This window comes from Silurus meridionalis, chromosome 12 (assembly GCF_014805685.1).
Source record: "Silurus meridionalis isolate SWU-2019-XX chromosome 12, ASM1480568v1, whole genome shotgun sequence".
In the NCBI taxonomy this organism is placed as follows: domain Eukaryota; kingdom Metazoa; phylum Chordata; class Actinopteri; order Siluriformes; family Siluridae; genus Silurus; species Silurus meridionalis.
Window position 1 is genome coordinate 22,141,403 of NC_060895.1, and position 18,336 is coordinate 22,159,738.

Sequence of the window (18,336 nt, forward strand, 5' to 3'; positions counted from 1 at the left end):
TTATCTTTTTATGGTATGTGTATATGTGTAACACAATGAGTGTGTGTGTGTGTGTGTGTGTGTGTGTGTGTGTGTGTGTGTGTGTGTCTGTGTCTGTGTGTCTGTGTCTGTGTGTCTGTGTCTGTGTGTCTGTGTCTGTGTGTCTGTGTCTGTGTGTCTGTGTCTGTGTGTCTGTGTGTCTGTGTGTCTGTGTGTGTAGCTGAGTGATCGCTGTATCACTGCAGTAAGCAGTTTGCCAGAGGAGCAGTTAGCAGTAGGCTGCAGTGACTCTACAGTGAGTGTGTGGAAGCTGGAGAGAGACTCACAGCAGTGTATTACATGGTATTCACACACTCTCACACACACACACACACACAAACACACACACTAATAATAATAATGTTAGCTCAGTATTCTCCAATACAGATTTCATAAACATCCTGATATTTCCGGATACGTATCTGAGAAAACTGAACAAGAACAAGTGAGATGAGACTCTCGGAGTCGGAGCTTGCTCAGAAACAATCATAATATACATGGTTGTTAATAATGTATTTTCATGCATGTGGTAGCTGACAAATTATATTTATAAAAAGTAATAAAAAATTTAAATAATATGAGCACAAGGATAAAAACTGTAGAGTAAAGAGCTCAAACTATATGCATGTAGTATGAAAGAGTGAAAAGCAATTAGAACTCATATGCATTTCTTATAACATGTATAAAATTATGATATGTTCAGAAGAATTAACAAAAATAACCTCATTAAAAAAATGTAAAGGTAAATGTAATAAAGTATAACGATGAAGCTATAAACACCAAAAAAAAAATTGTGCTTTTAATTCATTGATGAATTAGAATCAGCTTTATTGCTGGGTTGCATGTACAATTAATTTGATTTACATGATAAAAAGATCAAAACTTGGAATATATAAAGGTAATGCATATAGACATAACCAGGGTATGTATAAGTGAGGCAGTGCAAATAATAATAGGTTCCAAATAAGTAAAAATGTTTAAAACAACGTTTTTTTATGATTGCGTGTGTATATTGTCTTTTTTTTTTTTTAGTCTTTCTAAAGTTTCCTCGTACACTCTGAAGAGCAGCGTGATGTTCCTGCACTACTGCACCACGCTGGTGGGAGTGTGTTCGGACTCCTCCATTGTCGACATTTTCCTTACCGTAGAAGGCAAACACGAAAGAATTGAAAACAAGTAAGCAAGAACACACACACACACACACACACACACACACACACACACACACACACACACACATCTTGCACCATCAAAACCAAAGCATTCGTTTTGGCACCAATCTTGATGGACAGATTTGAAATGATTTCCTTAGTCTGGAACTGGTAGCTCAGTGATTAGGACATTGGACTTTTGCTCAGAAGGTCATGAGTTCTAATCCCAGCAGGACCTTCTGCTTCAGGCTGTGGAATGTTTAGTGGGGTAGGTAGGAGATGGGTAGATAAGGAGCTCAGTGGTTAAGTTGTTGGACTGAAAGTTTGAGTTTAAATTCCAGTACCACCAAGCAGCATCGCTGAGCTTTTGAACACAGCCCTCAACTGCTCAGTGGTGTAAATGAGAAAGTTATAAATTGGTCTGGATTAGGATGTGTACCAAATAGTGTAAATGTTTAATCTGTGTCTATAGCAAGCCTATTGACCACTTTTCATTTTGTGCCAGTTCCAATCTAGTCTGTTATTAAACACCTGACCTTTGATTGGTTTGGACTTGATTCTGACCTTTGCTTTATTGGCTGGATTTACTTAAAATTAAACTCTTTTTAATTGAATTTAATTTTATTTCAAATTGGCCCAAAAGCCTGCATCTGCATCAATCACACGTTTCAGTATATGACACTGTATTTGTACAGAACCCGGGCACAAGCCAAGGAAGGCTTCAAAACCTTCGGAAATAATGACATCAACGTGAATTCTACACAATCTAAAAACAAAAATAAATAAAAATAAAAAAAAAAAAAACAAGCAGGGAACAGGAATAAATTATTATTTTAAACATTCAATGTGATGATGATGATGATGATGATGCTTGCTTTTTAAAACATGCATCAGTACTTTGTGTGGTTTTATAAAGCAAGGCTGAGAAGGTTTTCTGAGCATTTTGGCACAAATTCTCTGGTGACTGTTAAACTCGTGTCTTCTACTGTAGATTAAACTCGACAGAATGTTTCTTTGTAATTTTTTTAAAAAGCAATGTTTGGATATATATTTACTGTATATATGTATGTATGTATGTATGTGTGTGTGTGTGTGTGTGTATATATATATATATATATATATATATATATATATATATATATATATATATATATATATATATAGTACTCAGTAATGCAGACGTCATCAAAATTTAGAATGCAATCCTTTACATGAGGCCTGAATCAAATTCAACTCCCGACTTTACATCAAGGTCCACTCATCTGTAGATGTAAAGAGGACGAGTGATTCATATCTTTCCAGTGATTATGGTGACCTTTAGCCTCTCTGTATAATTATTATGTCCTTTTAATAAAGTTTCGGGTCAATAACGGACTAAAAACACCTCGTAAGCCGCCATATTGCACTTAGTTTTAAGAATGATAATTACCTCGCTTTGACTTTTTGTCGTCTCAGTTATCTATACGACGGGACAATTTTGGGAGTTTTTGGAAACGGAGAACACGGCATGTGGCTGTTGGGAATCCATATGGACTTTATTAAACTGACTTACCTGGTTAGTGAACACACACACACACACACACACACACACACACACACACACACACGACCAACCACTGATGTACCTATAAACAGATAAAAGTGCAACATGCCATTTTAAATAAGGAAAAAAAACCCTGCTGTGGAAAACGAGGCATAGTTACACCACCGTGTTGTTGATTGTTTCACTGTAAGAGCATGCAGCTGCATCTGCATTTATTCCTTCACTATGCCTATAGTAACATGCACTCTAATGATAAAGGAAAACCTGTGGAATTAAATTGAGTTCTTCATCACCATTTACAAAAGTTTAAAATTGTAACTGTGTCTCAATCAGGATTCAGTGATTTATCTCTTTACTTGTAGCGCATTCGTTTCGATGGAGGAGAAGGTAAAAGAGAAGGAAAAAGAAGACGAAAGGGAAAAGAAAGACCAGAAAGACGACTGTCATTGAATGATGATGTTAACCTAAATTTAGCTTTTGATCCGACAAAGCGAGGGAAGAAGGAGAAGGAGAAAGACTATCTTTCTGATGAAGATGAAGACTCGGACGAGGAATATGAGAGCAGGACCTACGCCATCACGGCTGCTGCGATGCACAAAGGTGTGTTTTTCATTTTCTCACAGTGAAGAGCAACTGCAAGTGTTTGTTACTGTGATGAGAAGTGCAAAACGCGCAAACAAAACCGAAAACAAAATAACAAATGCAAAAACAAATGAACAATTAGCCATGTACAAACAACGTGCCAATAACAAGTACATTTACATTACAATACACAGAACAGGTGCAAAAAATACAAATATATACACATATGTTTAGGGGAAAGAGGGAAAAAATATAGATCAATAAATAAAATTAATAATAATAATAAAATGAAATAAAAAAAACTCTTGTCATATTGTGTATGTAAAAATTTTGTGTAGAATCCTGACTCATATGATGAGGTGCTGAATATTTTAGGCTAAAAGCTAATTAGCAATGATTTGGATAGAACTGAGCACTTAAAAATTAGTCTTCAGAATGTTTATTGCATAAATAAGTGTTCTAAGTTTCCAAAAAATGGGGCCCCTTAAGGTTTATTTTTTATTTTTTATAATTTGATTATATACAACTTTCAATAGGTTTCCCAAAAGTGTGTCATGTTTCCCCATTCTTTTCCGTTAGTAGTAATTCACCACATTCCTTTCGAATTTCTTTCTATTTACTTTTCTATTCTTTTCATTTCAATTCATTTCACACTTAAACACTAAATAAAAATGCACTTATGATCCTGAGGAAGATGCAGACACATGCTAGAAACCCAGACACAATGCAGAAGTACATTAAATACAGTTATTACTACAGGAATTGACACACACACACACACACACACACACACACACACACACACACACACACCTAATCTTTCTCTCTCTCTGAGGTTTATTGTTTTATCCACAGCACTGGTTGTATGTGGAGATTCAAAGGTCACATGTGGTTTAATCAGACGCCGACTCTGCGCAAATGGACTCCGAAGACACCCGTGAGTCTGATTCTCGTTTCATTTTTTTTCATGGCTTTTGTTCATGTTTGTAAACACCATTTTATCATTTGGCAAACTTTTTTTTTTTTTTACTGTGTCTTTAAGAAGTGCCTTGATTTGATTAGCTGTCTTCTGTGTGTCTTATTGTGATGTTATAACACTACAGGGTGTGTTTTATTAATTTACAAAGTCCAAAATTTCACATTATTTCGTGCGTATAGATTCAGGATGAAAAGATTCACAGATTTGCGTCGGTATAAAAGGTATACAAGTTTTTTCAATCGCGATGCATCGTTTTACAAATATTTGCATCAGTAAAAAACTATTTAATTATATATAATTTTAAATAGATGTGCTGTATTTTATTATTTGGAAAGTGATTAATAATTACTTATAGCAATAATTTGTGACCAATATTTAATGTCACTGCTGCTATGTGAATATGAATCGCATTGTATTGAATCAAATCGAAATCATATTTGATTCATATATATATATATATATATATATATATATATATATATATATATATATATATATATATATATATATACACACACACACAGACACACAGACAGACAGACAGACAGATTAGTTACTGACTCAAAAATGTGTTAATGTGATGTAAATTGTGCAGGTACACAGTGACAGGATCAGTGTGCTGCGTCTCACAGAGAGGATCATCATCTCAGCCTCATACGACAAAACCGTCAAACTGTGGGACAGAAACACTAAGAAACAGGTATTTGTGTTTTAGTGTAATAATGTGTTGTATTGTAATGTGTTGCAGAAGTGTGGGTGGTTTATCTCTCTCTCTCTCTCTCTCTCTCTCTCTCTCTCTCTCTCTCTCTCTCTCTCTCTCTCTCTCTCTCTCTCTCTCAGCTGGGTCTGTTTGTGTGTAAGGCTCCGGTCGAGGTGCTGCAGTTGAACCCGAATGACCCGAATCAGATCGTATGTGGAGACGCACTGGGGCAAATCTACTTCCTGTCCTGGAGAGGATGATCAACACCTCCATACTACACACACAGCAATCTCACATTCAACACTCTCAGATCTGAATTTAGCACTTTACCTCTTTGTACAAGTGCAATTCAGTGCTGAATTACTTTAATACACCAAACTACACACACATGCACTTTGTTTCTCTTTAGGGCTGAACGTTATTTTGAACCATTTACCCAATCCTCAGAAACACAGCCTGAGAACATTGTTGTATTTTTACCATTTAAACAATACCAAAGAGCTGTAAATATGAATATGAATAAATATGCAAATGAGACTCTCCCATTGTCTCCTGCCTTCCCAAATATTTGGCTGTATTTCAGTGTGTAATTTTGAGGTTATTATCATAAATATATTGTGTAATAATTTGGATTAGATGGTGAAATTTTTTACCAACTTTGTTTGGGATTTTTTTTTTATATGTGCAAAATGTTAATAGAGTAATATCTTAGACTTCTTAGATTTATTTTTGTGAATAGCCCTTATACTTTGTATAAACTTTGTGTTTATACATGTCTAAAGAAATTGCCATGACAAATGAAACGAATGAAGTATTTTCTTCTTCTTCTTTCGGCTGCTCCCGTTAGGGGGCGCCACAGCGGATCATCCGTCTCCATACCACCCTGTTCTCTACATCTGCCTCTTTCACACCAACTACCTGCATGTCTACCCTCACCACATCCATAAACCTCCTCCTTTGCCTTCCTCTTTTCCTCCTTCCTGGTGGCTCCATCTCTTAGCATTCTTCTACTGATATTCTTCTATTAGCAAAAATTGTAATTTTTTGTGTAATTAATTACATTTTTCGTTTTTAATTTACCTAAATCCTTTTTCAGTTCAGTTCGATTTGCATAAATATGGGTTTATATCCTTAAACATTCATCTCTAATGAGGTGGTGACCTTGGACTTTTACTAACATTTAACTTATCACATAAAACCACTGCCACCAGCCACACTAAAACACACCACACTGGCACCGACCACAGCAACAGCTCCAAACACACCATACTGGCACCAACTACAACCACACTAACAGCACCAAATGCACCACACTGCCACCAACCACACCAACAGCACTAAACACACCACACTGGCACCAACCACACCAACAGCACCAAAACACCACACTGGCACCAACCACCAACAGCACCAAAACACCACACTGGCACCAACCACACCAACAGCACCAACAACACCACACTGGCACTAACCACACCAACAGCACCAAACACACCACACTGGCACCAACCACACCAACAGCACCCAACACACCACACTGGCACCAACCACACCAACAGCACCGAACACACCACACTGGCACCAACCACAAGCCATGTTTTATATGTAAATAAACAACAAGTCAGTTTGCATGGCCATCTTCCCAGAAGGAAGCCTCTAATAAAGCTGGTTCACAAGAAAGCCTCCAAACACTTGACCTGAACCTTATAGAGCACTTGTGGGGCATCCTCAAGTGGAAGGTGGAGAAGTCCCAAGTATCTAACATCTAGCATCTCCATGATGTCATAATGTTGTTGCTGGAAGAGTATCCCAGCAACAACCTGTGCAGCTCTGGTGAATTTCAAGCCCAGGAGGATTAAGGCAGTGCTACATAACAATGTTGCTCCCACAAAATATTGAAACTTTGGACAAAGTTTTGACATGTTTACTTAGGGTGTACTCATTTTTGTTGCCAGTTATTTAGACAATGATGGATGTGTGTTGATTAATTTTCAGGACAATAAATCTGTACTGTATACAAGCTGCACATTGATACTCTAAAATATATGCAAGTTTCATTTCTGTAGTATTGTCCCTAAAAAGTAAGGGGTGTGAGGGGTGTACTCACTTTTGTGACCAGACAGGATATACACCTTTACTGTACTTACAAATGTTTGTACAATTCCTGATTGTTAATTCATTTTTAGACATTTAAATTCTGTGTTTTGCTCTGTCTGTATACATTTGCTAATTGAAAGGTCACAAAATCCACCTTTGTCCTGTTTTAGAGAACTACATTTACATTTACGGCATTTGGAAGACGCCCTTATTCAGAGTGACTTAAAACTGATCAGGGGAGGGTTAAGGGTTGCTTAAGAGCCCAGCAGTAGCAGCTTGGTGGTGGTGGTGGGATTTGAACTTGTAACCTTACAATCCAAAGTCCAATGCCTTGACCACTGAACTCCCACCTCCCCAGCAGATTTTTGGTTAATCTGATGCCGTACACTTGCCTTCATTAGTGACATTCAAGATTCATCTGCACAATATATCAATTCAAGAAACATTTACAAAAAAAGGTTAAATAGAAATTTTAGCTTCACACATTATGACAACTGGTTTAACCATTTTTTCCTTCAGTGACTTATACAACGAACTGATGCGGATGTTGGGGATTAAGACTATTCAGGTGAGAACAAGTTTAATACATTTTGATCAACATGACAAACAATTAATTATGTAGTGTGATAAAAATATTTATTCATCGGTGTGCATCATTTATAACAGCCTTGTTAGAGGATTGTGTCTTTGTACCTATGAGTTGAGTTTCTGTTTATAGCGAAATGAGAACGGTTTCTTTTCTTGTAAATGCGAACGTGCAGAACGACTGAAGACAACGTTTTCACTGAGAACGCAGAACAAAGATCTACAGTTGTAAGCGTGATAAGAGGTTCATAAACTTGGTCCAGGTGCAGGGTGTGATGCGAGTGGAAGCGTGTCTGTGCGTGTGAGAGAGAGACAAGCTATGTACATTTTCAGACGAACAGACGCTTCGTGTCTGTGTGTGTGTGTGTGTGTGTGTGTGTGTGTGTGTGTGTGTGTGTGTGTGTGTGTAACTGTTTAAATAATTTTAGAAGTAGAGACTTAAATTTCCACGACAGTAGGAAACAGCAGAAAATTGTAAACAATGAAATTTATGTAGGAAAGCATTCGAAAAGCATTTTATGATGTGCACAAGTGACTATATGATGTAGAGGTTGAACAAGTCGTTTTGAAAATATAGAATTTACATAGAACATAGAATAAATTCATTTGAAAAATAATATTATTTACAGTTTGTGCACACAAAATTCCATGCCTTTCTATTTCAGAAATAAATCTGACACCTCGGTTATAATTCAACTTGAAACTTTCAATAAAATTTCATTCCCGGTGACATATCCTGACAGTCGAGTCAAACCTCCATATGTAAAACCCAGCATATAGAGGCTGAGTGAATGTAGTGTGGACTCGGTGGAGGAGCGTCATCGTGTCAGAGACGCTGTAGAAGCACAGAGTTCCTGCCCTGTGATCCACATACACTCCTATTCTGGAGGAGATCGGACCCTGGATTACAGTCTTTAAATCATTGTGCCAGAAAGAAAGAGAGGAAGGAGAACATTGCAGACTCCAGGACTGATTGTTACGTCCAAACCCGCACTCATAACCCTGTCCTTTTCTGCTGATCTCTTTATACGAGACTGATATGCACACAGAGTCCTTACTGCTCCACTCCACCTCCCAGTAACACCGTCCACACACACTCTCTTTGCACAACACCTGCTCCCAGAACTTAAATCTCTCTGGATGATCAGAATATTGCTGTTTGGTCTCACTGCAAGTCACCGCTCGGTTCTTCTCAGACAGAAGGAGTTGGCAGTGTGCTGTGTTGGGATCAGGAGTCAAATAACCAAAATCTAAAAAATAAAATGTAAACAGGTTAGATTCATGGCGTTTGGCACACCCCCTTATCCAGAGCGACTTAATTATTGTTTTTTTCTCATTCATACTGTTTAGGGGTTGAGGGCCTTGCTCACGGGCCCCGGAGAGGCAACTTGGTGTGACTGGGATGTAAACTCACAAGTTTTGGATCCGAAGTTCAACTAACCACTACGTTATCACCCCCCGTTTAGTACAGGATTTGCAATAAAAGTGTGTGTGTGTGTGTGTGTGTGTGTGTGTGTGTGTGCGTTTACACCTACACTGCATGAATTCCTCTCTGCTCTGCAGTTCCAAAGGTAAAATCATTGAAACTGCTGCAGCTGTAGAGACACAGATTAAATAAAATCAGATAATGATGACAAATCAGCTAAATGCATACTGTATTTTCCAGACTATAAAGAGCACCCATATATAAGCCACACCCACTGAATTTTACAAATATTTTTATTTTTATCATAAATAAGCCGCACCTGTCTATAAGCCATCTACACTAATGTACTTTACACAGGTTTTAATGAAAGACACGTCACAAACGGTGTAACGGGTAAAATATGTTGCGCTTCCTTTAGGGGCATAGCGGTATTTTGGGAATAGCCTGGCACAGCATTTTTCCGGTATTACTGCGTGTGTGTAAGACTGAGGATTATGTCCTTATTATTTTCTGATGCTGATTTCTAAGTTTCTTTGACTAACCCATAACGCTGTTGCAAAGAAAAATAAAAAGCACGAGTTTTGGAAACCTGTCTGTGCTTATATGATTTCTGTTGTAACTGGAGTTAGCGAGCTCTCCCTTCACCCAGACTCAACGCGCTACAACGGCTTGTATCTAAACAGTAGCCGACCAAGAAAGTCATTGTTTACTGTCTTCCTCCTTCCTTTCACAACTATTTCTCTCGGGAGTTTATCTTTTGGCATCGTTGTGCGTTAAAAAAAAAAAGTTTTTTCTCCCGATGCCGTGCAGCTCAGAACACAGGTGAGGTGTGTTTTTTTCGTTTCCGTTCGGAAATTTTATTGCTCTAATGTTATGGGGTTCAGTTTTTTGGCTTAAAGTTTGTGAAACCGGGAAAAACCCAGGAAAAATTCATGAATTAGCTGCTTTGTTGTTTAAGCCGCGGGGTTCAAAACATGGGAAAAAAGTAGTCCGAAAAATACGGTAAATATAAACCAATTTTTTGCAGGTTTTGTCGAGAGTGAACATCATCATCGAGGTGGGCTCACCTTTAAATTAAAATGGCATAGCTGGATATTAGCTATGATTTTCTGTCATGATTTTAATTGATATGATTTTTGTGATTTATGTTCATATTTTACATTTACACTTGGCATTTGGCACAAGACCTTTACTATCAGAAGTCCAACATCTTTTCCACTGGGCTACAGCTTCCTGAAATATTAGATTTTGTATTTGATTTCCTAAAGGTTCCTGCTTGCTTCCTCTTTCTGTTATATAAATTTGATGTCTCTCTTAAAAGTGATGCAGAACAAATGTGTTTGTTTACATTGGAATTGGATTTTTTTGAGAAAAAAAAATTCCCACTTACAGATTTGATCTGCTTGCTTTTTCAGATCCAAAAGAGGTTTCCTCACTACGTCAAATGAGAGCTGGGCAGCGATGTTGGTCGAGTCGTCAGATTCAGGAGAAACACCCTACATAAAGGAGACACATAATAAAGAAGCAGAAATGTGTACACGAAGAACAAATGAATCTCAAACCAAATGAGACCAAAAACAGGAGAAGCTGCAATGAGCTTTGTGAGAAACAGCAGACAATGATCAGACAATGAGTGTTACCTGGAGGAAGTGGATGTGAACGTTTTTCTGTGAAAGCTGCTCCAACTCAGCTTTTTTCCTATTGAGATCAGCAAGTTCCTGCTCCAGTTGTTTGAGGAGTTGTTCAGCTCGACTCATTTCTGCTTTCTCCTGAGCTTTGATCACCTCTGTCATTTCTGAGCGCTTTTTCATTATGGAGCTGATCAGCTCATCAAATATCATCTCACTGTCATCTACTGCTGCCTGGAAATGCCTCTGTAAGGGGACACATGCAAGATCTATTTAAAGATTATATCTTTTTATTACAGTGAAAGTAATATTATTATTGTGTGTGCGTATATGTGTGAGTGACTAAGAGTGAGATCTTTCCCACAGACTGATGTGCTAAAATGATTGTTAAAAGGAATCTGCATGCATGACTTTCTTGCCTACGTAATATCCTCTTGCTTGTAGCCCAATACCACTGGCTAGCTATTTTGTTGTCCTTAAAAACAGCCTTTTGTGTTACCAAAAGCATCTTTGCCAGTACTTTTATTAAAACTCCTGCTAGGTCTTCCTGTGCTAAACACACAGTAAGCTCCAGGGTAACTTTGATGGGGACCTCAGCTCTAGGAGCTACAGCAGACGGGCTTTCAATAGACTGGAGCTCCTGGAGCTATGAGAAATGGTCTACCTGGGATTCTTGAGCAACTTCCAAACAAAATCCAAGTAACAATACAATATTATTCTCCTTTGATCTAACATTTCATCTGGACTCTTACTCACAAGGACAGCATTCCTTTCCCCAAACACTGTGTACAATACATTATCTGATTAAAGACAGCCAGTGATGGGGGGGGTCTGGCAGTGGTAGCAGAGGATGGCTTTTAAAACTTTTAGTTAGAACCCTGTACATAAACAGTGAAAAGTATATGGTTGCTAGCAGTTGGGGTTAAATAGCAACTTCTTTTAACAGACCATAATTTAGTCTGAATAGTACCAAGCTCTGGATCAATGTGCATCCCCTGTAGCATCTTAGTAAATCCACTAGAAAGCAGCCAAACTGTGGTAAGCTAAAATCAGTCCCAATAAGGAACACATTTTGTGATTTTGTAGGCCAACAGAAGTCACCATTTGTTAAATTTGAATACATTTTGTGCTCTGACAACACCATGGAGCAAGGTTGTACAAAGCTGCAGTCAATTCTTAAGGTTATAAAGCCAGAAAACATCAGGACTGGTTTGACGAGAACGTTAATAACATCACGCCACTGCTGGAAACCATGCACAGAGCACACAGGGCTATTCTCAGCATCTGAAATTCTTCAGCAGCAGAGGCAAACAGAATCAGAATATTTTATTGATCCCATTGGAAAATTGTTGGGCTGCAGTTTAGTAAATAAAAAAAAAAGAACATTTATATAAATATACATGTCATATATTAAGTGAAAAGAAATGTACAGCAGCATGAAATTAAATTTGTAATGAATGAAATTAAATGAAATGAAATGAATCAAAACAGCATGCATTTTACAAAACACATGGTGGATGAACCTCATTAAATCAAATAAAAGCTGACAGTAAGGACCCGAGGTAGGTTCCCTGGTGGTGTAGTGGTTAGATGCGGCACTCCCACCGCTGCAGCCCGGGTTCGATCCCCGGTCAGGGAACCAACCCCAGCCATTAGGGTTGCACAAGCCTAAGTGTCGGTCCCAAGCCCGGGTAAATGGGGAGGGTTGTGTTAGGTAGGGCATCAAGCGTAAAAACGTGTCAAATCAAAACATTCGGATGGTCCGCTGTGGTGACCCCTAATAGGAGAAGTCGAAAGAAAGTTAGTAAGGACCCTAGGTCCTGTTTCATTACAACCCCTTAACATGGCAGATGGAAATACAGTCTTAAAAGATCAAAAACCAATCTCTGAAAAATGGGTGTGAACATTTTGAAGCCTTCCCTTTCCAGCATTCACCAAATGATCACTCTGTCCTGGAGGAGCTGCCTACTGGATTAAGTCCTTGACTAAACATTAACATTTCATGGCAAAGGTGTAATAAGTCATCATCTTCCTTATTATTGCCAGGAAATTAATTTATTGCATGCCAGCAGAGCTTCTCAAACAAGGTGTCAACATGTGTACCAAGATGCACCACCAAGACACCCTGCAGATCTGGAAGCCAGAGAATCACTGAACAATGAATGGATGCCAAAAAATTTTTCCCACCCTTTACAACAACAGTGGTAACAAATCAGTTTGTGGCAACAGTCATGACATATCACTGTTAGTTGCAGCAGGTAAGGACCTAGCAAGTCATGCAGGCAGGCATCTGTTGCCAAAGGAATTACTGGTCTACCATGGACATAGTTTTCACTGTAAGCCAGTGAATCTTTCCAGAGCCTTTGATATTGTAATAAAAATCTACCCTGGGACATAAAACTGGCAGCCAAGAAAAATGTGTGAATGTCCTGTCACAGTTCCATTATGAAATGACCATAAGAAGACAGTAACTTTAAGGCCCTGGTTAAGAGTTCCTTGGCACCTGTGCTCTTCAAAGTCCTTTTCCTATGTGTCACAAAGACTTTTTTATGGCAAGCTGAAAAGAAATACATGGTGGTATCAAAACGTTTAGTAACACGCACAGTCGCAGGGAGCACCGACCTTCATAAGTCAAAAAAGACATCGTCCTGTGTACATCTGTGTGCAACTGGTGCAACTATTCTGACCACATGCACAATCTATCACTGAGATCTCCTCACACGTGAATTGAAACATGATCCAGCTCATGAAGGTCACCGTTTTGACACCATTGAGGAGATCCAGCATGAATCGCATGAGGTGCTTGACATGCTTTGAAAAGAAAAAATGGCAGGAATGCTGAAAGCGCTGTATTACTGTACTAGGGGACTATTTTAAAGGTGTGTAAAAAAAGATAAATAAAGTTTTTTCTTGTATACAAAGCTACCTTATAGGATCACTTTAGATGAAAAGGCTCCAAGCAAACACTAAGACTGATGACTGCATGCTTCTAACTCACACCCCACATAATCTGCAATCCATCTTTGCTGTGATTGTGAAGGTCTACAGAAGACTTGGACTGCCAGTCAACACTACTAAGACCAGCACTACCCCTACTGACTATATCTGTTTTCACTATAGACCACTCACAGTAGTCCTACCTTTTAAATATTTGGGCAGCAAAATGTGCTGTAACATTGACCACAAAATCAACAACTGGATAAAACACGCCTCTGCAGCCCTTTGGCAAAGTCAGAAGAACAGTAAAAAAAACCTGTACACAACAACAAAACTGTTCAATCCTCAAATACCAGATACAAAGATTAGTGAGGAAACATCAAATAAACCTGTCATGGCTAGTAGAGAATGCTGCTTATCCTGACCACCTGGCAGCAGATCTGCCAAGGTATTGCAGAAAGAACTGGAGAGGAAAAATCAAGAAGAAGCACAAAAAAACAAACAAACAAAATAAAAACTAAGGAGACATAAAGAAATGCCTGCCCCAACCTTCATATCAAAAATGCAATAAAGTTTATGGATCATGGACTGAACTTCAAAGCCAACAATGACCACACTGTTAACGAGAATGAATGTCCTTATCATGTATGATAGACTAGCAAAATAATAAGAAGAGTGTGTGTATGTGTGTTTAGGTGAATTGCTTTGTTCACTTCTCACCGTAATATTGTCCATAGTCTGTTTCAGCTTCTGTACATTCTTCTGCTTCTCCAGGATCCTCTGCTGAAATTTGATCTGCTCCTCCTTTAACTCATTCTGAGACTAAATAAAAAAAAAAAAAAAATACTTTAAATATGTTTCTGTATCATGCGGAAATCCCAAGGGGCCATGTATTATATTATATTTTTCTTTTTTTTGTTTTCTCATGACCTTAACATTACGAGTTGTTTTGTCATTATCACGCCCTAATTTTCTCACGATTTCAACAAAACAAAAGTTGTTTACTTTGTGATCAGTACTTCATTTTTCTGTGAATTTAACATAAGAGCACATTCCAGAGGCAGCATGATGGATATCAACCTTAACTACGCCACCCCTGACACAACTGTTTACGGTTATTTTCAATGAGATCGTCTCTAAAACATGCTCTTGTGCTGAATATACAGAAAAATTAAGCACTGATCATGAGGAAACCTTTATGTCAAGATCACGAGAAAATTAAGTCTTGATCACGAGAAAGCAAGAAAGAAAATAAATATTAAAATGCATGGACTATTAGACAAATTGTTATTAGTTATATTCTACAAAAAAGTCACATTTACTCTGCTGTATTTTTTAGTTTGAAATACACAATGGTACCACTTACATTCATACACATGTCTGGTTCAGCCATTAAACACTCTCTTTTTGCTGATTGGTTCTCTGGACCCCAAATCCACAGCCTGTTCAACTAAACTAGCTGGGCATTATCTCAAACGTATACTTAACGTATTTTCTCTCCACCCTCAACCTCCCCAGCACCACCTTTATTCAGTATACAGCAGATCTACTATGTAGGAGTGGTTCTTGGCATCTCTATGTTTGAGCATGTTTATTAAAAAGGTGTCTTTATACACGCTCAGCAGCAACAGCAGATAGCAATAGCAGATCCAGTACACCAAGACTGAAAGGAATCTGTGGACTATTCCCGGGAATAAACCCTCCTGTGATTGACAGGGTTTTGGGCGAATGTAAACATTTCTTAGGAAACATTTTCTGCATGAAAATCACCTAATTAAATGAGACATTTCCCATTCATCAAGACTGTCCTGTTTCGGTATGTGATGAAATCACACAGCACTGTTTACTCATTGCATCACTAAATAAACAGTAATACCGTTCCACTTCACTGCTCAGCCAATGACAGTGTTTGAAAAGCGAATTTCCTTCTACCAGTATTGATATTTGCATGTCAAAGAATTCTTCACAACCCAGGCGTTGCTGAGAAAAAGGGTTGTTTTCTTTTAAACCTTAATCTCCATCTCAATCACGTTATCAAAAGGTGAACACTAAGCCTTATGTGCAAATGCATGCCAATGAAGTAACATCACGCGCAACACGCCCACGAGACAACGTCTTTCAAAGCTCAAGGCCCTTCCCACGATTCAGCGCCTTTTGTATCCCCAAGAGCTCTATAAAGTTTCACAACATTATCTTTTTTACTGGAATATGGATTCATTTGCCCTCAAAAGCACATGTATTTTTCTTTATACAGCATGCTTGACATTTAATAATGTATAAAAAACAACTCGTACAGTTCAGAAAAAGCTAGCAGTGTTAAACCTGAGCTTCAACATGCCGGTGTGTTCACTTCAACTGTAAAATTCTGTAAAAAAGTTTGCTGTACATTGTCTAACGCTGCACTGACTGGATTGACCTGTTTCTTTACCAACAACCCTTAGAAATAAAATTAAAAAAAAGTGATTAAAAATCAAATTATCCTTAATTAAATTATTACAAAAAATAATGAGGTCTGGTTCTTACCTGTTTCTCAGTTATTTCTGCTTTATTTGAAACCATATTGTGGCCTTGGAGTTCATCCGTCATACACAAACATCAGATGAAGCTTTTCCTCAATATATAGTGGATCTCAATGAGTTTGTTGTGCTGAGAGCAGATCTTCTTTCGGAGCTCTGCACAGGCTTCAATTTGCTTGTGCTTCCTCAAAGCCTGAGACTGATAGTGATGTTTATGATGATCTTTACCTTCGGAGGCCAGACACACCTGACGGTAATTGATAGGCTTTGTGTTTAATTCTAGTTCAGAAATCTCAGAAGGCTTTTGTTTTCTTACAGTTACTGGGTATTATATAGTCCAACACAGAGCATGGGAGTGGCTTCAAAAACATTGCGAGTGAAACAAAGACTAAACCTCACCATAAACATACAGAAATGAATGTAAAGGCTTTGTAGTGTAAATCAAATTTTTTTGGCTTGGGTTTTTGTTTTAGGAGCATATATTGGGGCTGTTATTACATCAGCATTTAAAGGTTTGTAAGAGCGTTATTAATGGGACGTTATCAGAATCAGAATCAGAATCCGGTTTATTGGCCAAGTGTGTTGACACACACAAGGAATTTGGTTCCAGCCGTTAGTGACTCTCAAAAGTACAGACATAAATAACACAACACATTTAGCTTGGAGGTACTGGAGGCATAATTATTACTGGAGGCAATCAACAAAAACACGACAAATTCATGTTACAATTTTTTAGATAGACCAAAATAAATTGGTATTTTCAAGAAGGTGCGAGAGCAAGTTTGCTTAAGAATCCAAACAATCCAAAAAACACAAATCAAAGACAACACAAATGCATTTTAATTTGTGGACTGCTCTGAGAATATGTCTTACTCAACCAGTGACAGTAGCTGATGGAGATAGGAGCTTTTTAACCTCCTACAACCTGGGTGTCCACATACGTGGACATTGTGCACAATGGTGTCTTTATTGTTTTCTGTAGATGCAGACTGAGTGTCCACATAAGTGACATCATTTTTTTCCAAGAAGAGCTTCATGTTCAAAGAAAATATATGGTTATTATAATTATTGGTTCTTCCTAACCCCAAATAACTGGAAGAAATCTAAAATGCAAGCCAAACCAAAGCTCAGGTCTTAGGAGGTTAAAGTGGCCTTGTGGCTTTATTATTATTTTTTAAGTAGTTGAAATTAAGGTTTTGGGCTCATGATCATTTATTACAGCGGTCCCCAACCATTTTTGTCAGACAATATTTTTTACGGACCGGCCTTTAAGTTGTGGCGGATAAATACAACAAAATAAAATGATACGAGCGGCAAAAAAGCTGGTATTTTCTAAATATAATAATAAACGTGAATCCACTGTGTTGTTTTTTTGTTAATTTTGCTTGCTTGGGGGTTTAAATTTAGTGGTAATGTATTATGTGTTAGCGGCCGGAGCCCCTTTAAGAAGGTAGAGGATGGAGGTAAGACATGTGACCGAGGCATCATGACATGCATCAAGAGTGAGTCATAGACAGATGTGGCGGAGAGAATCCAGTAATTTTCCAAAATAAATAGTTTAGAATCAGATAAGAAATAAAACGAAAATAATGTAAGTTACGTATTCTTTCTGTGTGGCCCGGTACCAATTGACCCACAGACTGGTGGGTTGGGACCACTGATTTATTAGACATCAATCATTGTTTGACAACATTGTTTTGACATTGTTTGATAAAATCTTAATAAGGACATTATAGCCATAATTAATCATAGTACTTGGATTCTTTCTTACGTACATTTATAGGAAAATACTTTTGAACTTTTACTCAAGTGAAAGTTTAAAGGGACACTTTTACTTTTACTGGAGTCACATTTTACCTACTTAAGTACAGCTTTGTGTGCTTTGACCACCACTGCTATAGGGACTAATTTATGATACTAAAATGTATATCTGTATTTTATTAATTTCTGAAAAGCTGTTTTGGGACAATGTCTATTTTTAAAAGGGCTATACAAATAGAATTTGAATTGAAAGAATTTTAAAACTCATTAGCTTCTCTGGATTCAATTTGGCTCAAAGACGAGTAGCATTCTTCATGCTAGTCCTGACTTTTATTTCTCCTCATTTATATATATATTTAAACATACAGAGTAATCATCAATGATGAGACAAAATAAACCACTTAAAAACTAAT

The 18,336-nt window shown here is 37.8% G+C and overlaps 2 protein-coding genes across 4 annotated transcripts; one reads left to right on the forward strand and one right to left on the reverse strand.

The window, feature by feature from the left end:
- Nucleotides 1-159: 159 nt before the first annotated feature.
- Nucleotides 160-5,515, forward strand: LOC124394110. Its single transcript, XM_046862184.1, has 7 exons — nucleotides 160-321; nucleotides 1,051-1,194; nucleotides 2,625-2,724; nucleotides 3,075-3,312; nucleotides 4,150-4,231; nucleotides 4,869-4,973; nucleotides 5,114-5,515. Exons 2-7 carry the CDS (start codon nucleotides 1,091-1,093, stop codon nucleotides 5,157-5,159), a joined length of 675 nt encoding a protein of 224 aa, XP_046718140.1. The 5' UTR covers nucleotides 160-321; nucleotides 1,051-1,090; the 3' UTR covers nucleotides 5,160-5,515.
- Nucleotides 5,516-7,660: 2,145 nt separating this feature from the next.
- LOC124394456 (tripartite motif-containing protein 16-like) lies at nucleotides 7,661-16,450 on the reverse strand. Of its 3 annotated transcripts, XR_006927495.1 has the most exons (7): nucleotides 16,170-16,450; nucleotides 14,367-14,468; nucleotides 10,722-10,955; nucleotides 10,472-10,577; nucleotides 9,191-9,250; nucleotides 8,285-8,905; nucleotides 7,663-7,967 (listed from the first exon to the last, which is right to left on the reverse strand). XR_006927495.1 is itself a non-coding variant. In XM_046862675.1 (6 exons), the coding sequence occupies exons 1-6, from the start codon at nucleotides 16,230-16,232 to the stop codon at nucleotides 8,373-8,375; spliced, it is 1,098 nt and encodes a 365-aa protein (XP_046718631.1). In that variant the 5' UTR covers nucleotides 16,233-16,450; the 3' UTR covers nucleotides 7,661-8,372. The 3 variants fall into 3 exon arrangements, 2 of the variants coding, with proteins under 2 accessions (XP_046718631.1, XP_046718632.1); XM_046862675.1 differs by having other exon boundaries at nucleotides 7,661-8,905; XM_046862676.1 differs by lacking the exon at nucleotides 16,170-16,450 and adding an exon at nucleotides 15,013-15,331 and having other exon boundaries at nucleotides 7,662-8,905.
- Nucleotides 16,451-18,336: the final 1,886 nt, after the last annotated feature.